We start from the raw sequence: 24257 nt of genomic DNA, 5'->3' as shown, positions 1-24257 counted from the left end.
AATGTGGGCAAAAGCATCAATGTCACAGTTCCGTTCAACATTTCTCAACAACAAACATAAGAACAACAAGCAGAGAACTATAATTAGATGCAGTAAGAAAATGAAGGTGTTATTACTGTAAACTATTAAGTTCTTATGTAAAAGACAGTTAAATTGAACCTTATGTAGAAATGTGTATTCTTATATTAATTGTGTTTATCCATTTTATACTTTTATCCTGATAAAGCAATAAAACTAAAAATTGAGTTAAATAATTTGACATGTTTGTTCACTTTTTCAACAGTTAGTCTTTACTTGTAAGCACATTTACAATAATCCTTTTTTCTTGAATGAAATGACCATGCTTGAAGTTTTTATCTTCGAAACACTATTAGTTTCTTTTGTAAAATAACAATATAATAAAATGCCTCTACTATAAATTAGACCTTATATTTTCTATTTTTAAATATATGGTCTTTGTTTTTAAGAATCCAACTGTTCCATGCTAACTTTTAAGAAATCACAAACATTTTTTTACACCATTCCTTGACCAAAAGTCATGCATGATCATTTGAAAAGTCTGCAGCATTTTCTTTTTTATTAAACTTGAAATATCACAGGGGCAAAAAAGAATTTCATAAAGAAAGTAAACTGCATGCAACTTAACTGAACGAGCAAGCATTAAACGTTAACACAAATGATACACAACTGCGTATATGATACATGAGAGAGCCTATGCCATGAGAGTACCATACATACTTGGTTTCGTCCACTATCTCCACTGCTGGGGGCTGAGTGATTGGAGTGTTTGAGGCCCCTGCAGTTGGGTCATCTGGTGCCAGCTCTCCATTGTGTGAACTGACCACCTGCAACACACAGACACACCGTCATACAGAGATGTATGCTTGAGATTAAGCTGTATGTGCAATGGTTAATTTGTACAGGGCTACATAACAATTCAAGGTTGTGACACCAAACTATTTGTCTGACCCTCATTTGTGTGGTACTCTGAAACCATGTAATCAAAGGTCCAATTAATATTAAGTTTGCAGTCTTTTATCAGACATTTTACAAAGATCCTTGAGTATGAAGTCAAACAAAAATGCCTGATTGTATGAACCCACACAATTTCATGTCAAGGAAAATATTTGCATGACCAGTAATTTCAAATCTCAAATTTTGCCTAAAATTGTCTTAAGCTGACTAAAGTGCATGAATATTGCACTTACTGGGCTTAAATTGTGCATGTAAAGCGCAGTACAAGACGAGCCTAAGCAGTACACACAGGCTTATCTGGGATGACACTTTCAGTTTATATAAAAAAAAATCATTTAAAGGAAGAGTTTTCTAAACAAAAATCAAGTCTGGGTGGAAAGTGTCATCCCTATTAGCCTGTTCAGACTGCACAGGCTTATCTGAGACTACACATAATACACATGCATTAAGCCCCTTTTTTCAGTGACCAGCTCATGTTCATGTTTTCATGTGATCATACTCTTTTTTTGCGGTGTAAAATAAGATTGTAGATATGTGTAACAATTTTGTATCGGATATATCAACTGCTTGTTCTTAATATCTCTATCAATCTTAATCTTTGAAGTCAATTATTACAAGCTTTCATACATTTTGTACCATAATAGACATCAACGCTTTGCATGCTGGGAAATTTGTCGTCTGCTAAAATGTCGTCTGCTGAATTTCTAAAATTAGCGTTTTCTTCGATTTTTTTTAAAGAACATCTAAACTGTTTGCAAAGGCCTTCAAAATTCGGTTCCAGCGCTAAAAGGGTTAAAACCCTCATCACAACAAACTTACTTTCTTGTCATACACATGCTATTTTGAACATCATTAATTATTGAATTATAGTTATTTTAGAAAAGCAAGAAACTATCAATAAAGACACAATTTATATTAAAGCATTACATATGGTAGAAATGTGTGTTGGTGGTATGGTAAATATTTGATGCTATATTTTTTTACAAAACATATCTTTTATTAATGATCAATAATGATTTTAAAAGCTTTTTATAATGTACATGTATAATATATAGGTGTGCATATTCTAGGCCAGGTCTGTGATACACTGGCTACATGTACAAGTGTGCAGTATATAGATTGGAATAGAATACAGAGCATACATACACAAAACTGCATGTTGCCAAGAAGCAGTTGATAATAGTGATTACACAGACAGATATCATACTGGCATGGACTTAATAAAGATATACTTGTCCATATGACATCAAACATTGAAAGAGGGAAGATCAAGAGATTAATTGAGACAGCTTCTGGGAAAACTGGGTTTAATGCATATGCAGTGTTGTCCCAGAGAAGCCTGTGCAGCCTGCACAGACTACTCTGGGGAAAACTGTCCGCCTAACTTAGATTTTCGTAGAAGAGACTTCCATAAAAAAAAAACAAGATGCGTTTGTGAAACACAATGTCCCCCTATATGACGTTTGACTTTGAAGGATGACCCTGACCTTGTGAAGGATGACCTTGACCTTTCACCACTCAAAATGTGCAGCTCCATGAGATACACATGCATGCCAAATATCAAGTTGCTATATTCAATATTGCAAAAGTATTCATAAAATAAGCGATTTGGGCCACATATATTTGACCTCTGACCTTGAAGGATGACCTTGACCTTGACCTTTCACCACTCAAAATGTGCAGCTCCATGAGATGCACATGCATGCCAAATATCAAGTTGCTATCTTTAATATTGCAAAAGTATTTATAAAATAAGCGATTTGGGCCACATATATTTGACCTCTGACCTTGAAGGATGACCTTGACCTTTCACCACTCAAAATGTGCAGCACCATGAGATACACATGCATGCCAAATATCAAGTTGCTATCTTCAATATTGCAAAAGTATTCATAAAATTAGCGATTTTGGCCATATATATTTGACTTCTGACCTTGAAGGATGACCTTGACCTTTCACCACTCAAAATGTGCAGCTTCATGAGATACACATGCATGCCAAATATGAAGTTGCTATCTTCAATATAGCAAAAGTTATTGCAAAATGTTAGTTGGCGCAGACAGACCAACAGACAGACAGACCAACAGACAGGGCAAAAACAATATGTCCCCCACTACTATAGTGGGGGACATAACCAAAAAAAATCCATAAAAGCAGGACATGACATGAAGGTTGGCACACTGCCAAGCTTATCTGGAAGACACTTTAAACACATGCATTAAATCCAGTTGTCTCAGAAGAAAACTCAATAGATCTTGCATACAGTAAGAGGGTACATGGAAACGTGTGTTATCTGTTACAGGAATAGGACAGATGCCACAGTTTCAACCTCAAACCTCCAATAGCATTACAGTGATCATAGAACAAAGACAGGAAGAAGAAACTGATAGAAGACACGCAGAAAAACAGACATGATAGAAAGCCACATTAAAAATTGAGAATGGTACAATTCATTTATACTAATAAAGACATTAATTTGAGATCAAATTACAAAATATCAATCACAATGCTCATACAATGCAAAGAAAACTTCTACCAATACATCTAACAAACAAGATTCTTAAATGAGGCATTCACAAGGTCATCCTAGCTGCTATGCTTATTTAGGTACTTAAGCCAAATGCAAGTAACAGCAACAGCCAAGTTGAATTAGCGGCAAACATCAGGATGTACTGTAGGAAGGTAACCATGGGTAAAATTGTAGGGTAACCATGGGTAAAATTGTAAATAAAAACAATACTAACGCTCTTTCTTCTTAAAAATGCCTGTAAATATGTTGTAACAACAATGAATTTAATGTTTCCAGAAAACAAGATGCTGCCTTAAAACAAGCATATGCCTCAAGTTTTAGCTTTGTAAGTATTGATTTATTGGCCAATTAGAGAAATCTTATTTCAAAAGTGAGTCGAAATCAAGGTCAAGATGAGGTCACATGATGTGGGTGTCTTGGGAGTGTTCATTAATATTATACAAACATCGGGTGTGTGATTTAAGAATAATCTCAGGGGAGTAAAATGCCTTGCCCCCATATCCATTCAATAAAACTCATCATTTGTACATAGATCCAGCAAAGTTAATAACTATTTGTAAAAGAAGTTTGACATTCAAAAGGAAGGAACTCAGCTACAAGGAGGAGGAATCACACCCCAGATACATACATCAAAGCTTTGTAGCAAGTGATATTGATGTTAAACCAAACCATCATTTCGGCTTAACCAATACTTTGGACCTTCTGTTTCCCAAGTAGGTCAATGTCAAGGTAAACATGAGGTCAGCTAATGTGGGTGTGTTGATAGTATTCAAAGATATCATTAATTCATGTATCAAATGTTGTAGGAGGCATTATTGATGTTAGCCATAACATGTCATTTTAGGTTAACAAAGAATTTGGACCTAATGCATTAGCGTTAGCCCTAAAGTAGGTCTCTGCCAAGTTTAGATTGAAGTAAAGTGTTGAGGGAGTGTTGATTAAGTTCAAAGAGGTCATCCATGCAAATATTTGAAGCTTTGTACAAAGCGTTATTTATATTTTACAAAACAATGTCATTTTGGATAGACCAACAGTGTTCATTCTAGACCGCGCGATTCGCGCTATTTTTTCAAAGATCGCGCACATCTGCAGCATGTGTGCGAGAAAATTCGCGCACTCGATATCCGTTACAGGTTTTTTAAACTGTTAAATTCTGCTTCGCGTATTTATTGAGAAAAACACCAGAAATCAAAGGGAATTAACTCTTCGATTCACGGGTTAATAAACTTTAAAGAATTTTCGTTTAAAATGATACTTGGGTTAATTAAAAAATAAGAAATTTCGTTTAAAAAATAAAGGGATGCGACTCGTGAATGATTAAGGAAGAAAATTGTCCTTTGATACTGGAATGTAAAAACTTAATTCTATACATTAATTAAGACACTTACATGACTTAGGTTTTAATATCATATCATCATTCATATCATATCATGATAGACAATCAGTATTTTTTTATTATTGTTTTAAATGATACAGAAATATCATGTGAACAATTATTTTCATAATCCTTTGTTTTTATTTAAGTCAGCAATATACTATGGAAAGTGCAGTTATATTTAACAGCAGTTTATACTCAATTAAAATCAGACAAGGCATAAAAGGTTTAGGATTTTATTTTATGGCATAACTGGCTAAGAACATCAGACTTAAACAATGACTAGGTAAAGACTAGAAAAAACACGATACAAGTATTGCAAAAATAAGTCTGGTATGATTCAAGCCAGTATGCCATCTTCTTTCTTGGTATTGGCTTATGAGCCCAATCCCCCACAAAATAAGGCATACTGGCAGAGTCCTTAACCAGAAGGCATTGCTCTTCAAGGTGCGAGGCGGGGACGGATGGTGGATAATGTTGTCAATCGATCAGTTATCTTGTTTGTAAACAGAGGCGCATGAATATTAATTAGCTGCTGATGCGGTACGGGTTCGACTTTTCGGAATCGGGATGCTGATTTGGTCACGTGATAAAGAAAATACCGGAAGTGCGGAATGTAAATACTAAAGCGAAAGTAGAATGGGATTTCTAATTTTGCATAAACTGCGTTTACTACGTAAACTTCAATTTATACTCAATTAAAATCAGACAAGGCATAAAAGGTTTAGGATTTTATTTTATGGCATAACTGGCTAAGAACATCAGACTTAAACAATGACTAGGTAAAGACTAGAAAAAACACGATACAAGTATTGCAAAAATAAGTCTGGTATGATTCAAGCCAGTATGCCATCTTCTTTCTTGGTATTGGCTTATGAGCCCAATCCCCATAAGAAACAAGGGATGATGGAAAGCGCATTTGACAGAATAAATTGTTTTGTGGCCAAGAAAGAAGAATCCTTGAAGAGCAATACATATTAAGCGAGACACAATAATAATATTTTTATATGATACAGCTGTGCACAACATGAAGACAATTTGTTAATTTCTATGTATAAGACTGTGTGAATCTATAGTACGTAACATATCAGTTTTAAATAACTTTTTAAACTTGCTAATTCATGGCATGGCCAAGTAGCTGAGTGATGTGCATCAAAAACAACAACAGCAAAATAATCTGGGAGTGAAATTGCCTACGATAGCAGGCTTGGTACGAAATACATAGACACATGCGTTTTGCAAGTAGACTTGCATAAAACATTTTAAGGAACAAGTGAGTAACAAAGTAAATAACAGTACTCTATATTTGAGTACGACACTGTGTATACTAAACAAAAAGAATCACTGTACATATTTTCAACAAAATAAACACAAACATTGCAACTATTGGTACATATGAGAGAATGACTGATAAAGCAATTGTGAGTGCTACCTAGGATGGCAGGCGGTGAGTGATGGGCCTACGATAGCAGGCGGTGAGTGATGAGCCTACGATAGCAGGCGGTGAGTGATGGGCCTACGATAGCAGGCGGTGAGTGATGAGCCTACGATAGCAGGCGGTGAGTGATGGGCCTACGATAGCAGGCGGTGAGTGATGGGCCTACGATAGCAGGCTGTGAATGATGGGCCTACGATAGCAGGCGGTGGCGGACCTACGATAGCAGGCGATGAGTGATGGGCCTACGATAGAAGGTGGTGAGTGACGGGCCTACGACAGCAGGCTGTGAGTGATGGGCCTACGATAGCAGGCGGCGAGTGGTGGGCCTACGATAGCAGGCGGTGAGTGATGAGCCTACGATAGCAGGCGATGAGTGATGAGCCTACGATAGCAGGCTTGGTACAAAGTACATATACAAATATAATTCGACAGCATCAAGTAGGCTTACAAAAACATTTGAAACAAACAATTGAGTAATAATCATAATAAAAAACATAGTGTAGGGGAAAACATCAGTCTATATACGAGTACAGTATTTGAAATTAACACATATGGGAAACAAAGCTGGTTCACTGTACATATTTACAAGAAAAATGCAAATGCAGCTAATGCAACACGCGTTTCTACAAGTGTGTCAATGACATTCGAGAAGGTAAATTCAACTTCGAAACGTGAAGTACGCAAGCAAACTATGTTATGCTTTAATTTACCTAATATAAATTTGACATGGCCTTTTGTGCGTGTTGAATAGTAGTTTTATCGGTGTGAATGTAAGTTGTGTAACAATCTGATGACCAACGACCGAGTGTTTTGATTAAATGATCTTCGATCCTCAATTTTGCGCAAGTTGTAGCCGCACCAATTCTAAAGCTATGACCATTATACTTAGAATCGTCCATACCAATACTTCTGAGAACATGTTTTAAGTTACTTATGAATTTTGTTCTGGTCAATGGTGATCCATTTTGCATGATGAAGAGGGCATCTGAGTAAGAATGTCCCCTGTACTTCAGATATTTTTTGAGTGCTGCTACAGGGCAGACTTGGTTGTGTGTGGCATATACAAAAATTTCTATACCTTTTCTAAAAGGATCAGATTTTGACTGGTTTAGATGTAAAATGATAAATTCTTCGTTAACCTTAATGTCTTCTAATCTGAGTGTGCTGTAATTGATTGGCGCTTTCTCATTCACTGTAAATTCTCCGCATCTTAAAAAGGCAAAAAATGCAACACTACAACAACATGACATTAAAATGTCTTCATACAATCCGAAACAACCTTCTTTCAATTTTTGAACTATCTTTTTTAATAAAACAATATCTATCGGGAGCCTTTCCCGTTTTTCTTTATTTTGCAATCTTTTTACTGAATTAAGGAATGTGTATACCTTAGCGTTTGTTAATTTTGACTCTAAAGGTGAATCTTTTCCATGTCTAATATAAAAGAAACGAATGCCACATAGATATAACTTGATAGTTTGATACTTAAGTTTAAAAAAATGATAACAGTAAGCAATAAAATTGATAAGTAAATCATTTGTCACTGGTGGTGGACTGCCACCAACATACACAACAGCTTGGCTGCGTAAAAATTGTTTGTAGCAGTCCATTCCCGTGCTGTACACTTTCAGGGTGTTTCCACTAACTGAAGATTCCCACATGTTTTCCACCAACGACTTCCACCCCACATCACCTGCGACATTCCCGGGCATTCCTCTGGGTTCTGTTTGGCTTGTGGCGCCGCGGCTCGAAAGCGGGCCATCTCGGTAGATGTCCTCCAAAGTGGGGCTGTCAGTCGAAGTCGTGGACGTGTCTGTTGAGCCTGAACTATTTCCTTTTTCATTCAGGCGTTTCATCGTCTCGGTAAATGCCGACATCGTGTTGCTAAGTGTTGACAAACACAATCCAATGTCAATTTGAGAGTTGGTTGCGCCTTGACTGCTTATAGTCGATGTGTCGTTTTGCTGCCTCATAATCGGCGATCTGGATCGAAGCCTTTCCTCCGATCTGATATTTATTTGGGCATTGTCATTGTCCGAATTCCTGACACTGTTTTCTTTGTAAAGTGCCTTCAAGGCAGCCTTTGTGAGCGAAACCGGGGCTTTGATTCCAATTTTTTGTAGTTCCTCCCGATATTCTTTAGCTCCCCAATTCTCCGGGTTCGTCATATCGTAATTGCGTCGTTCCGACCTCGAAGAACGAGACGCCATATTTCTTTGTTAATCTTTCCGAGTCAAACACAATTTTCTTTCGCACAATATAACGTTTTTAAAAACGGCGACAAAGTCACAAATCGGAACACAATAACGGCACGAATTTGTATATTCTTCAATATATCATCTCCGAATTCGTAAGTTTTTAAAACGTTAATAAATATAATAATGTTGTCAATCGATCAGTTATCTTGTTTGTAAACAGAGGCGCATGAATATTAATTAGCTGCTGATGCGGTACGGGTTCGACTTTTCGGAATCGGGATGCTGATTTGGTCACGTGATAAAGAAAATACCGGAAGTGCGGAATGTAAATACTAAAGCGAAAGTAGAATGGGATTTCTAATTTTGCATAAACTGCGTTTACTACGTAAACTTCAATTATAATGGTATTTCGATGACTGGACTGTTTTAAGTAATGTAGAAGTTAAAACAAATAAACATTAAAACGAAAATGAAAACATATAAATGGTACTTGATCAATTCCCCCCCATTTGTGAAAAATCCCCCCTATTTTTCAAAGTGAGGGGGGAAATTCCCCCCTACTTTTCGATTTCTAGAATGAACACTGGACCAAGAATTGGGACCTTCTGAATTTGTCTTAATTCAAAAAAGGTCAATGTCGAGGTAAAAATGAGGTCAAATGATGTTGGTGTTTTTATATTCTTAAAGACATAATCCATGTAAGTATTAATAAACTGTAGGAAGATTTATTGATGTTAGACTAAACTGTCATTTTAGGTTAACCTTGTACTATAAAATCAGACGGACTGATGGACGGACAAGCAGATTAACGGACAGGACAATATACTTTCGGCATATGCAGATGCTGGGCCATAAAAACTACGTCAATAAGACTGTGTCAACATAATTGACAAAACACTACTTATACTAATATATATAATTATTTATTTTTTTAAAAATCCAGCGCTATGTGCTTATGTTTATTTCTAATCCCATACTGATATGTCAATGCTCTCTTTGCCAAAAATGCCAAACTGTGCTGATTACTTGTGTTTTCAGTATGAACTAGTTTCCAGATGTTAAATGGTTAATGGCTGTTCTGGTCTGCTATCAGACAGTGCAGCCTTACAAAAAGGGACTGCAGATTTCCATGTGCACTGGTGCATTATCTAGCGCTGATTGAAGGATCTGTTTACAACATCTCAACTCTTATCTTAACAGGCCTAAGATTCAGTGAAACATTTCTCCAAGAATGAAACCATTTAGCAACTGCAAATTTAGAATTCCAAGACAAAAACATTTAACGTAATATTTACATTTTCACAGCTCAATTTAAAAGTTGACATGAATTATTTTCAATGAGAACTGAATCCTTGGATAAAGATAAATAGAGGATATTAAATTACATGATATAAAGAGAATATTAATTTTATTCAGCCAAGTGTAAAATCCTTTCTTTTTTTTTTTGCTGATGGTGAATATTATTTTCACAATCAGCTCAGCTATACAAATATTTTTTGGTCATTATAACAATTGAAATGAAATGTGTTTGACCACAAAAATCATTATATTTTTGCACTATTTTATTTATTTATTTTTATATTATTGTTTATATATAATATTTTTTATTATTAATATTTTGACATTTTTCACATTTTGACCTGACATTTAGCCTACTGTTCATAATGTGCATAGTGCTTACAATTGTTTTCAATGCCAACAAACTTAATTTCTCATGCTGGGAGAAACCATTGTGAATGACATGATATTCAAGTGGCAGCTCACTTAACAAAATTTTAACTGTTTTTGTAAAAATACAGCTTAACAAGAGCACCGCATAACGGGTGCCACGCTCAGCTGCGAAAGCTTGTCAGAATTTTTATTTTTTATTTTTTTAAGAGAACAGTGACCTTGACCTTTGACCTAGTGACCCAAAATATGTATGGCGTGTAGAATTCATCAAGGTGCATCTACATATGAAGTTTCAAAGTTGTAGGTGGAAGCACTTAGATTTTAGAGCAAATGCAAAGGTTTTAGCATGACGCCAGCGGATGTCGGACAGCGAGCAGGCTATGACAATACCTCTGGTTTTCTCCGAAAACAGCCTCGCTAATAAGCTGACTCAAAAATTCTTTAACCTCTTTATTAAAACACCAAAAAAATTACTGAACAGAAGTATTTAAACCAAAGCATGGTGATGGTGCGAAAAACTGGCATTTCTTGAGGAACAAATTCTTAAATATAATCATAGATATTCTGTTTATTTTGCTGAAGACTAATGTTAAGATCAGTTTCATCATACATTTTATCATGATAGCATACAAATATATTTAAATGACATTCCCCATAAAATGCTATGTAATCGTTATGCAAAATGCGCCAAACAAACCACCATTGTAATTTCATTCAATATAAAACTTAAAATAATTGCCAAAGGTGACAACAATTTTTTCAACGGCAATCAAATCAAAACTTGAAAAATTTACAATTTTTTCTGCCGTAGCCGCCCCTATGTTATAAATGTCTTGAGTACCAAGACACCCACCCTGAGCTATCACACTAGCACACTCAAAGAGAGAAGGTCAAAGAGAGGACGATTAATGAGAAGACGGGTTACCTGCACTGACCCACCATGCCTATCAGCGGCAAGGTTTGAGCCAAGATAAGCACTGTGGCCACCACGCGTGGGTTCACACCACGCTAACTCGCGCTGATTCGAGCCACCCTGAAAATCAAGAAGGCACCATGACAATGCACACGCCAGGTTATCGGACAGCATCCCAGCTTAATATGGCTTATAGCTCTTTAGCTTTTAGGCTTTCAACCCAATCTATACTGATCTCTTTGATAGATTACTAAAACATCTAATCTGATTCTTTTTCCATGCAGTCTATTCAAACTTAATCATGATTTTGAGATTACTATTGTTGGGTAAGTATTGAATCATTGATAAGGAAGCCATATTTAGGCATAAACTAAATACTAATTCAGGCAAAGGTGCACATGCTGCATGCAGGCTAGGGGAAGGGGGAATTTAGGGCAATTTTAAATGCTCAGAATTCTAAACACAAAAATATTGAAAGACTACAACAAAAATGATAAAGTCAACAATATCCAGTGCCAAAAAGCAGGGATACAGGCTCATAGAAAAAATCATGCAGAGGAGCTTGAAGCCTTGGAATAAAGGAACACAAAGGGCGGACACATTGTCATGCTGCCTTGACTTGATTCTCTTTTTATATGGTTAGAAAACAATGCACACATAACAGATTATAGATCACACACAGTTTTCTCCTCAAGAGATTTACTGAGGTATAATGATAGTTTAGTCGTAAAAAAAATCTGTGTACATGATTGAATACAATATAAAGAAGTAAAGCAATATTAGTATTGGTACAAGTTATTAAAATTATTTGGTTTCAAAATAATCTGTGAGGTTGTGAATATAAATCTTTGAAAGTAAATGTAAGCAGATAAGATACAACAATCTGTTCTATAAGAATTCAACAGACGTAAGACAGCCACACACAATCAGTGTCAAAGCATAAACAAATTCCTTTTAGCTTGACATAATGTATGCAAACACTGTGATTTTGAATCAACCTCTTCTTCAGCAATTTCCCATGACCCCACCCCAACCCAAGCAACCCCTGCACTCTTGGTCACCACAAGCTTCTACCATGATGTTTGCAGGAAAATAGGAAGTTGAAGAAAGGTGGGATAAGAAGCCTTGCAACTGGCAAAATTTAAAATGGGTTACAGTGTGAACAGATGGGCAGTATTTGTGTAGAAAAATAAACACAAGTGTGAGAATGCCATCATAACTCTTTAAAGATTAATTATGGCCTTTTTCAGAAATATATAGTCCATTTTAAAAAATTATTCTGTAATGCTTAATTTGTATAAATTATAGAAAATACAAAAGTATGATATTTTCTTTTTTCTTTGAAAAAGTCAAGCATTTATTATTTAACTAAACAAATATAGAGAAATACTAATGGGTTAACTTATTTTTGATAATTTATCACATCAGTAAATGAGCCAGTCTCTGGAAAAAAAAACAGGCCTAATGCATGTGTGTAAGTATCATCCCACAAAAGTCAATGCTGTTCTCACCTGACTGGTTAAACAGGGACGACGCTTTCTGCTTTTATGGAATTTATCATTTAAAGAAAGTCTCTCCTAAATAAAAATCCAGTCTAGGCTGACAGTGTCATACCTGATAATATTTGACTTTATATACTTTATTCTATAATACAATAATACTTTATGCAAATGCATTAAGCACCATTTTCCCAGAGACTGACTAAAATAATTGTGAATAGAGCTCACAGTACAACATTCACAAATTCATCAATTAAAGTTAACACCAATATGAACAGAATTTTTGCTATGAACATAATATTAGCCATATTTAAAGCTGCAAACAAACAACCTCACACACTAAGAGGGGGAAAAGGCACTAAGAGGGGGAAAAGGCACTAAGAGGGGGAAAAAGCAAAAAGTGGGGATTATTAAATCGTAAATAAGAAATATAACATTTTATCCCAATAAAAATTTGTGTTTCTTAAACATGATTTTTTAAAATTGCGTCCTTACCAACTACCTCCATTTTCAAGTTCTTCATCAAAGTTCATTTATGTGTTCACTATATAAATTATGCATTGCATATCAGTAATTGGTTTTTGTACATAAAAAGCTCAGGTGAAATTACCCATTCACAATTCCTCTAATGTATGTGCATTTTGAAATCATTCATAAGATGAAAGAACATAATATTGTCAATTATGAATATGACCTAATGTTACAAACCATCTGTATTTAAGTATATTTGTGTAGTTAATTTATTGCAGAAGGTGCCACCTTGAAACACTTTTAATATGAAAATGCAATTTATCAACCAAATAAGAAAGGCTTTATCAATATTTGGCTTTGGTAATTAACAAGTTTGGATTCATCATTAACTGAACAATTTGAAATGGTTTATTATATGACACATGCAACCTTGTTTTACAATCAATTTTGTTCTTGTACAAACCCTGAGCTTAGTTGGCCAAATCAAAACAGTTTTTGTAAGCTCAATGCCATTAGAAACAAGACTATTGCCAAGCACTATATGTCCCCTACCCGCTCCACCATTGTCAGATTTTTTGTTTGTTGTTGCCATAGCAACCAGAATTTTTGACGTAGGAACAAAATGAAATGACGTGCATAATGTACATGTTGCCATCTATCCATGTTTCAAGTTTCATGAAAAAATATGAAGAACTTTTAAAGTTATCGCAGGATCCAGAAAACCACCATTTTCAGCAGTATTTCTAGTCTATTTGTTGCCATAGCAACCATAATTTTTGATGTAGGAACAAAATGAGATGACGTGCATAACGTCCATATTGCCATCTATCAATATTTTTAAAGTTTCATGAAAAAATATTAAGAACTTTTAAAGTTATTGCAGGATCCAGAAGTGTTACAGACAGACAGACAGACAGACAGACAGACAGAGCGAAAACCATAAGTCCTCTCCAGTGAAACCGGTAGGAGACAACAAAGGCAACATACATTGATGGGTGAATCAGTGGAGGATATAAGACAAATAAATAAGCAAGGGTGATCAGGTGAGTGTTGCAAACTCAAGCAGTGCAGCCTTGGACCACGTGGGGGCGGCCATCTTACCTTGTGGTTTGCCCGCGGGTCCCTATCAGGAGGTCGACTGGGAGATGTAGTGCTGTCCTGGTCTCGGGACGAAATCGGCGTTGGCTGTCAATACATAACAAACACTCTTGGATACGTGGCCAGCGTAAAGCGGTCAGGTGAGACTGGGGTTAGTGTGGATGTTTGGGGTGAATAACTCCAAAGGAAGGCTATTGTGCTGAGGAAGGATAAGTCTTGAACTTGCACACCACAACTTCAGTTTATATTACTCAGTAAACTGTTTATATTATTCAGTAATACAAGAGACTGTTCAATACTAGTCATCTTAATATGGAATTATAATAATAATTCATGTATTACCATAGTCATAATCTTGCATATTTAAGACCATGCATGGTATAAACAGACCATTTTATGTCATTAAAAACAGCAGTTAAAGTTTATGTTGCGCAACAATCACACACTCCCAGTGAAAAAACATGTACCAAGTTACTGGTAGTGAACTAGATTAAGGACAAACACATGGACATTTTAGCAGAAATACACATGATGATCATTGTTTATATCAAATATCAGGTTGCTTATAACAGTATATAATTATTTCTCTTTGCTCAAGAGAGTGTGAACATCAGAGACTTCCTTTTTTTATATGTATCTTTTTTTAATAACTATTTCTCAGCAAGACAGATACAATGACAAATATCTGTACCTACATGGCCTGATAGATGCAAACACAATAACTGTACTATTTTATATGAAAGATCAAGCAAAATTATTCAAAACCAGATATTTCCTGGTTCATGTTTTTTTGATAGGCCTCATTAATTTTCCAACAAAACTGGAGCTCATATATGTGTGGCTGGTAACCTTTTATCATGACATAGGCCTAAATGAAAACATCCTTTAACAGTTTTTTAACATACATTAGATAAAATTATGCATGTGAGTGGTTTAAATGCGCAAAGCAATATCATGCACAGAACATTTTTTTAACTCTTACCTTACAGCAAAAAACATGGCTAGATGTGCAACAGTTTTCTGTTCTATATGCTTTACATGTGTGGGGGGGGGGATAACAGGAAAAATGCATGTATGTAAAAATAAAAGAATTAATTTCCGCTTTTCCGAGAATGTGGATCAAATGTTTTCCTATCAACTTGAAAAATATCTGAACTCACCATTGCCATTGGTCTAGGACTACCTACTAGAGGCACAACAAAGCGAATGCAAGAAGTGACTGGCCTACAAGGAAATCAGTTGGCAGGAAAGACCAGTAAGCTTACTAGCAGAATCAGAAAAAGCATATGGCAAACATTGCATGATGATAGAAGCTTGTAGTGCCAAGGTTTGTTGTCTTCATGTCATATAATACAGTCCGGCAGCAAGTTTAATGAAATACAAATCAGTCTTCTTTGCATATCTGAAGATAGGGCCTTTTGCCATTTAGTTTTTTTGATAATTTACTTTGTAATTAGTGTTTTATTTTGTTCATAGGAATTTTGTGTTAATAACATTGCAAATTTATTTGCGGTTAACACTGTATTGAACTCTTAGATCAATAAATTGTAATTTAGATGTTATCTGTTAGTAGCTTAATTGATATATTGAACAGTATGAATGACAGAATTTATAAGAAAGGATGAATTAATGTTGAACACATGTGCATCTCAAATCTTTGTATCGACTGGAATCTTTATAAATGCATAAGTAAAATGTCAAAAAAGCAAACTAATGCATATTAAGACAGATAATAAAAAGAAGATAAAAAATGTGCAGCTGAAAAACAGTTTTGATCCTAAAAAGGTAAATATACATGCAAAAGTTATAATCAATATCTAAGAATAAAATCAATTCTTCATTTAAATTAACAATAAACTATTTATGTATTCCACACTTAGACTAAGTTGCAGAAAACAAGAAATCAATTTGCTAAACTAATTTGAGAAAAGTGCACTTTCATAGAAATAATACACACACACAAATCTAGTAAACAAAATCATGATTCAGTTGATTTTATTAACTATTATCACATTTTTAAGATTTTCTTTCTTGGATATTTCCCATTAAAACAATATTTTAATATCATTCTTAATGTGGGACCTTTTTTTATGGAAGTTTCAGGAACACTTTAAACAAAATTGGAATATGCAAAAGTAATGTCATACACCAGATAGTAATAACAAATATCTATTGATATTAATTAACTTATGAAACCACACTTATCTGAAAATGGTTTTCTTATCACATCCCCCCTACAGACATCACACCATAAATCTACCCCCTCTACAACCATCCAGCCAAAAAGTCCATATCTCCTACATCCTCTATCTCTTTCTCTACCCTCATTCCACACAAGCCCTGCTCTCTAACAGCAACCCCTACTAACCCCATACATTTAGAGCCTCCCAGTGTATACAATTTACAAGCCTACTATAACCTATCCCTCTCCCACTGCCCCTATCACTCCCCCACCGCCCCTATCCCTCTCCCGGTACCTCTATCCTCCTCCCACTGCCCCTATCCCTCTCCCACTGCCCCTATCACTCCCCCACCGCCCCTATCCCTCTCCCGGTACCTCTATCCTCCTCCCACTGCCCCTATCCCTCTCCCACTGCCCCTATCACTCCCCCACCGCCCCTATCCCTCTCCCGGTACCTCTATCCCCCTCCCACTGCCTCTATCCCTCTCCCACTGCCTCTATCCCTCTGTAAGCCTCTGTCCATAACATCTCAAACCCACCCACCCCCATTTCTCCCACCCTTCCTAAACTGATTGCCATCCGTCTTCTACTTCCCCATCACTCCCGCACAGTTCACCCCACGCAAATTCCAAGTCTCCTAAGTCTCCAATGTACTTGTAAAATCAAATCAAACTCCCAGTCTATCCTTCCTCTCCACCATACCTGACGTCCGACCCAGTCAAACTCCCAGTCGCACTCCAGGTTCATCTTTTCCATGAGGTCAGTAAAAAGTTTCCTCAGATAGTCATAATCTGGCGTCTCAAAGAAGTCCAGCCGACGAACATATTGCAGGTACTTGGACAATTCATCTGTAATTTGAACCATGATTCAGTTTAACATAGTTAAAAGCAAACCACTTTAAGAGCTCAATTCCTAAATAAAACAAGTACTTTTAAGATTAAGAAGGTAAAATCTATTGAGTACAACTCATCAACATGTTTTTTCATCCATTTAAATAGCTAAGTTTTCATTCTTTAACAGAGGTGTCTTGAAAAAACACTTGTGTACAGTAAACTGTGAATCTGCCTTAAAACTGATGTAATCAATTAAACACCAGTCAATGGTTACCTGGAAAGTTTTCACAGAGCACCTCTATTGGAGTGGCTCGCTTGGTGTCCCCAATCTTCTGGTAGCGTTCCTTGAGTGTGTCCGCCTTGAGGCCCTGCCAGGGCAGACTACCACGCAGGAAGTACATGAACATGTGACCCAGGGCCTCCAGATCATCCCTGCGACTTTGTTCTGAAAACACAGGGGTAAGTCTGCTTGTTAGTGGAGATTTCATTCAGACCCTTGAGGCAGGTAAATCACTCTGCAGCTTTTACGAAACTACTGGCTACTTTTTGAAGCTCCTCTTCAACTTTTGGTAATCCTCTGCCTCCTTTAACAAGGGATGTTTTTAAATAATGCATGCCCCACATATGGGCTGTCAGTTGTAGCGGCAGCCATTGTGTGAATACGTTTTTTGTCACTGTGACCTTGACCTTTGACCTAGTGACCTGAAAATCAATAGAGGTCATCTACCAGTCATGATCAATGTACCTATGAAGTTTCATGATCCTAGGCCGAAGCATTCTTGAGTAATCATCCAGAAACCATTCTACTATTTCGAGTCACTGTGACCTTGACCTTTGACCTAGTGACCTGAAAATCAGTAGGGGTCATCTGCCAGTCATGATCAATGTATCTATGAAGTTCATGATCCTAGGCCTTAGTGTTCGTGATTTATCATCCGGAAACCATCTGGTGGACGGACGGACCGACCGACATGAGAAAAACAATATACCCCCTCTTCTTCGAAGGGGGGCATAAAATTAATGAAACACATGGCTATTTTTACTTGCAAGATCAAGTTTGCTGGGAAGTAACTTGCCACGTAGCTATCAACATTAAAAGAAAACAAGATGCTGAGTTCAATAAACGCTAATGCACTGGTGGAAGCCTTGTCAGTATGAATTCATTGACCAATTTGAAATAAGTTGTGGTCCATAGTTGATAAAATTCAAGGTGAAAATAAGGTCAGGTGATGCGAGTGTGCTCAGTGTTGAAAGAAAGTATCATAGCTTATTAGTAAATACAGTACAGCCAAAGCGGCACAAACATAATCCGCGGCTATGCCACGGCCAGATTATTAGTCCGCGGCGGCCGAATCGTGTGTTCACGCGGCGTATCGCCGTGGCACTCGGCATCGATCCGCGCAACGACGCCGAGTCTGTATTAACCTCGCGTACTTTCGCGGAGTAAATCCGCCGCATACGTACGCGGCGGATCGAGTGAAAAGATATCCACCTACATGTACAAACATGTATGTGTAGCGTAGAATTAATTACGCGCAACTGTTTATGTTTCGTTCGATTATCATTATTAAATTTGTAATCCGAAACACACTTTCGAATTTTAATGCTAATGCGTCCTTTGGCAAATTCTAGCGTCAAATAAACAGTGCTAAAATATCCTTTGTTTCATAAAAAGCGCGCGAAAATTATGCAGACATGTAGAACGTCGTTTGGAAAGTTTGGGTGTATTTTGTGTTGTATAAATACATGAACATCACGTCAGACGTAAATCGCGTGTTCAGTGGAGAAAAAAAACGCCCCGATTAGACGTTATTTTATCATCTCTATAAATAGTAACAAATGCCAAAATGTATTGATACTTAAGGAAATATCGAGAATGTTTGTGTATCGTAAATATTTACCAGCATTTGCTTTAAAAATGGAATATACGGGATAATCGGGTAATTAGTAGCGATATTAACTGTATAATATGAACAAAATAAAACGTGTTTATATACGCATATTCAAACAATAGTTATAATAAGCTGATAATTAACAAAACTACAAATACGTCTTCACGGTCTTGATTATTGATGTGGCTTCAAACTGCTAATTTTCTCAGCTAAAATATAATAGCGGAATCAACATGCAATTAATTTATAAATCCACCATATGCTGGAGCCTTGACCACTTGTATGTGCGAAAACATAATTACGTGACCTTGTTTATGTGTGAAATACATACGCTACGGGCGGGAAACAAACTTAACAATTGGCTAGACACATTAACTATGCTTACATGTATATGCTAATACAATCCGCGCACAATAAATTTATTATGATTTTCATTATTATTATAATTGTTCTTTCAAAATTTGTTAACTACATGTAACTAATAATTTTAAAAAGATTTTTTATTACATGATGCGCATCGACTGGGCATCATGTCGCGGATCGCGGCATGCCTCGGCGGACAGATGCGTAGTTTCGCGGCGAAATGCGACTTGCCGCCGCATACTGACGCGGCTTCAACGACTGACGCGGCATCGATTCGTTTCGCCTTGCCGCCGCGGATCGTGAAATACGTTTGTTCCGCTTTGGCTGTACTGTAGCATTTATGCCAATTGAATGGTCAATATGGACAAAACCAAGCATTTTGACCTTATGAAATATTCAAACTAAAATAATTGTAAAGGTCAATGCCAAGGTCAAATGGGATCAGGTGATGTGTGTGTAAGTGTTGTTCATTGATAAAATCAATAAAAATATCATACCTTTGAAGGGAAATATTGAAGTTTTACAAAACCTGTCATCTAATATTAACCTGGTACAGACGAATGGATGGAAGCATGAAGGGCCAATACCTATATTCCTTGTGTACTCAAAAGATGCTGGAGGCATAAACTGAGGAAAGCTTTCAATTATTTATTTTTCAAATAAAACACTTTTACTGCATCAGGTAAAATTGTTCAAATAGAAAAACAGGCATAGTTATGTTTTCAATAAATTTCATGAAACCCAATAATTTATTGTATAAACAAGGGACAAAATTGTCACAAAACCAGGTTTTCATTGTGAAAAAAAAATCTGATAAAGGGAGAAAACTCAAACTGAACTTTTGAAATGACCAAAAAAAATTAACCCCCTTTGTAAGTTTTTTTTTTTTTTTTAAATCTTTTTTTAGTCGTGGCGACCTTGACATTGGAGATATTGACGTGATTCTTTCGTGGGACACACCGTCCCATGATGGTGAACAAATGTGCCAAATGATTTTAAAATCTCACAATGAATGACATAGTTATGGCCAGGACAAGCTCATTTATGGCCATTTTTGACCTTTGAACTCAAAGTGTGACCTTGACCTTGGAGATATCGACGTAATTATTTCGCGCGACACACCGTCCAATGATGGTGAACAAATGTGCCAAATGATTTTAAAATCTGACGATGAACGACATAGTTATGGCTCGGACAAGCTCATTTATGGCCATTTTTGACCTTTGAACTCAAAGTGTGACCTTGACCTTGGAGATATCGACGTAATTATTTCGCGCGACACACCGTCCAATGATGGTGAACAAATGTGCCAAATGATTTTAAAATCTGACAATGAACGACATAGTTATGGCCCGGACAAGCTTATTCCGCCAGCCCGCCAGCCCGCCAGCCAGCCCGCCAGCCAGCCCGCCAGCCAGCCAGCCAGCCAGCCCGCCCGCATTCGCCAATCTAATAACCAGTTTTTTCCTTCGGAAAACCTGGTTAAAAAAAGACAACAAAAGCTCTTTATACCCACTGCAATAAGTGAACCTGATTCATATCATCCTTCAAATCAATTGTTTATATCTGTGCTATTTATGGTTTCTATTATAAGAAATGCCAACTTAAAATAGAAGAATTAACTACATCAAGAACTATGATCATTCACTTGAAAAAACATGATCAGCTTAACATGTATGCTTGAAAACGGCTTGTGAAAGTTGTGTAAATACCACACTCTACAGAATCATGCAATTGTACATTGTTTTTTTTTCAACAAACAAACATATATCGGCTATTGACTTCAAAGCTAAGCTTGCTATCCGGAAATTCAAAATGTCATTGCATGGGACTTAAGGATATGACTTTCATTTCAAGATGGTAAAAGTATTCCTATTACAACAAACTTAATAATATCAACTACCATCAATTCTAGGAACATTGGATTCTAAGAACCATCACTTTTAGACATTGATCTTTTCCTCTCCTTAACATCAGATACATTTACAACCAAACACATCAAGGTCATGGGAAAGGTAGCTATACCAAGGTCCAACAAAACATTTTGTCAGACACAAACTTATTCATGTAAGTATATCACCGTAACTCAATATGCTAAGAGCATGCCATAAAATATGGTCTCCTTCATACTGACAGTAAAAATTACTTTGTACTTTATAACTACATTTATTTGTTACAAGCACAGTCTACAATTAAGATCCCTGTACATAATTAAAACACATCTGAGCTCCTATATTTCAAAATTCTTTTTTATTTCTGACTAAAACTGACAAATATTTATATACAGTATCTACAACTGGGATACAATCATCTCATATTGAAATACAAACTGTGAAAAATATTTTTCTATTTAAATCCTAAGTGAAAAATACGTCACAACCTGTGCATTAAAGTGTAAGATTTCTTGAAAAGAAAATTGGCTTTTTAAAAAATGGGCTTTTTAAAGACTTTTTCAAAAGTTTTTAGCATAATTAATATATTTTCCAATTTGAATGAAAATCATGCAAATTTTCCCACTTAAGGACTGATACCGATTTTATGAAGTCTGGAAACAATCCAGAAAACAAGGGCTGTTTGTAAAACATGCATTCCCCCCATATGGGCTGTCCGTTGTAGTGGCAGCCATTGTGTGAATACGATTTTTGTCACTGTGACCTTGACCTTTGACCTAGTGACCTGAAAATCAATAGGGGTCATCTGCTAGTCACGATCAATGTACCTTTGAAGTGTCATGATCCTAGGCAAAAGCGTTCTTGAGTTATCATCCGAAAATCATTTTACTATTTCGGGTCACCGTGACCTTGACATTTGACCTTGTGACCTCAAAATCAATAGGGGTCATCTGCAAGTCATGATCAATCTACCTATGAAGTTTCATGATCCTAGGTGTATGCGTTCTCGAGTTATCATCCAAAAACCATTTTACTATTTCGGGTAACCGTGACCTTGACCTTTGACCTAGTGACCTCAAAATCAATAGGGGTCATCTGCGAGTTATGATCAATCTACCCATGAAGTTTCATGATCCTAGGCATATGCGTTCTTGAGTTATCATTCAAAAACCATTTTACTATTTCGGGTCACCGTGACCTTGACCTTTGACCTAGTGACCTCAAAATCAATAGGGGTCATCTGCCAGTCATGATCAATGTACCTATGAAGTTTCATGATCCTAGGCCCAAGCGTTCTTGAGTTATCGTCTGACAACCACCTGGTGGACGGACCGACAGACCGACCGACCGACATGAGCAAAGCAATATACCCCCTCTTCTTCGAAGGGGGGCATAATAAAATTGAATCTGACAATCCAAAAAGTAAAACAAGAGGGCCAAGATGGCCCTAGTTCGCTTACCTGAGAGGAGTCGGTTCATTCAATCTTTACCAAACGTCAAACTTGACCTAGATATTGGCCAGACAAACATCATGGTCAAGTTTCATCATTATTGAACTAAAACATGGCATATGGAGTGTTTTTGTTTTTGTAAGCTTTGACCTGGTGCCCTATATTTTGAGTTGACCCCCACTTACCAAACATCAAACTTTTCTTACAAAAATAAATATTATGACCAGGATTCATAAAATCTGAAACAAAATTGTGACCTCTAGAGTGTTTACAAGGATTTTGTATAATATAATGAAAATTTGGACAATCTAAGGGCAATAATATTGGCATTAATTATGTGATATATATAAAACCAATCTTTGTACCAAGTTTCATGATGATTGGGCAAACAAGATGTGTTTGTGAAACACAATGTCCCCCTATATGACGTTTGACCTTGAAGGATGGCCTTGACCTTGACCCTTCACCACTCAAAATGTGCAGCTCTTTGAGATACACACGCATTTCAATTATAAAATTGCTAGCTTCAATATTGCAGAAGTGACATTACATGAGCAGTTTTGACCCATATATTTGACCTTGAAGGATGACCTTGACCTTTCACCACTCAAAATGTGCAGCTCCATGAGATACACATGCATGCCAAATATCAAGTTGCTATCTTCAATATTGCAAAAGTATTCATAAAATAAGCGATTTGGGCCACATATATTTGACCTCTGACCATGAAGGATGACATTGACCTTGACCTTTCACCACTCAAAATGTGCAGCTCCATGAGATACACATGCATGCCGAATATCAAGTTGCTATCTTCAAAATTGCAAATGTATTCATAAAATAAGCGATTTGGGCCACATATATTTGACCTCTGACCTTGAAGGATGACCTTGACCTTGACCTTTCACCACTCAAATTGTGCAGCTCCATGAGATACACATGCATGCCAAATATGAAGTTGCTATTTTCAATATTGCAAAAGAATTCATAAAATGAGCGATTTTGGCCACATATATTTGACCTCTGACCTTGAAGGATGACCTTGACCTTGACCTTTCACCACTCAAAATGTGCAGCTTCATGCGATACACATGCCTGCCAAATATGAAGTTGCTATCTTCAATATAGCAAAAGTTATTGCAAAATGTTAAAGTTGGCGCAAACCAACCAACAGACCAACCAACCAACCAACAGACCAACCAACAGACAGGGCAAAAACAATATGTCCCCCACTACTATAGTGGGTGACATAAAAATATGATTTCTAGAGTGTTCACAAGCTTTTTTTACTATATGAATATAAGAAAACTGCCCCCCCCCCCCCCGGCAGCCATGTTATTCAACTGTTCGAAACCATTTTCGAACTCAACTCTCATATCAAGGAAACAAATGTTCTGACCAAATTTCATGAAAATTGGGCCAAACATGTGACTTCTAGAGTGTTCACATGTTTCACAATATACATATAGAGAAAAA

At 36.5% G+C, this 24257-nt stretch overlaps 1 protein-coding gene across 15 annotated transcripts in view; it reads right to left on the bottom strand.

Moving 5' to 3' along the window:
- The window catches only part of LOC127878214 (casein kinase I-like), a 79734-nt gene that overhangs the window by 5187 nt on the left and 50290 nt on the right, over positions 1 to 24257 (bottom strand). For 5 of the 15 annotated variants that reach the window (XM_052424716.1, XM_052424714.1, XM_052424715.1 and 2 more), the window contains exons 7-12: positions 17458 to 17628; positions 17053 to 17198; positions 14172 to 14255; positions 11113 to 11220; positions 3720 to 3740; positions 739 to 845 (exon numbers count right to left, since the gene is read on the bottom strand). In XM_052424716.1, the coding sequence (XP_052280676.1) occupies positions 739 to 845; positions 3720 to 3740; positions 11113 to 11220; positions 14172 to 14255; positions 17053 to 17198; positions 17458 to 17628 (637 nt within the window). The remainder of the gene's footprint in view (positions 1 to 738; positions 846 to 3719; positions 3741 to 11112; positions 11221 to 14171; positions 14256 to 17052; positions 17199 to 17457; positions 17629 to 24257) is intronic. The other 10 variants (XM_052424719.1, XM_052424718.1, XM_052424724.1 and 7 more) reach the window with 6 other exon arrangements.

This window comes from Dreissena polymorpha, chromosome 4, assembly GCF_020536995.1.
Source record: "Dreissena polymorpha isolate Duluth1 chromosome 4, UMN_Dpol_1.0, whole genome shotgun sequence".
NCBI lineage: Eukaryota > Metazoa > Mollusca > Bivalvia > Myida > Dreissenidae > Dreissena > Dreissena polymorpha.
Note: the sequence above shows the minus strand (reverse complement) of the source record. Positions and strands in the feature narration are given on the sequence as shown.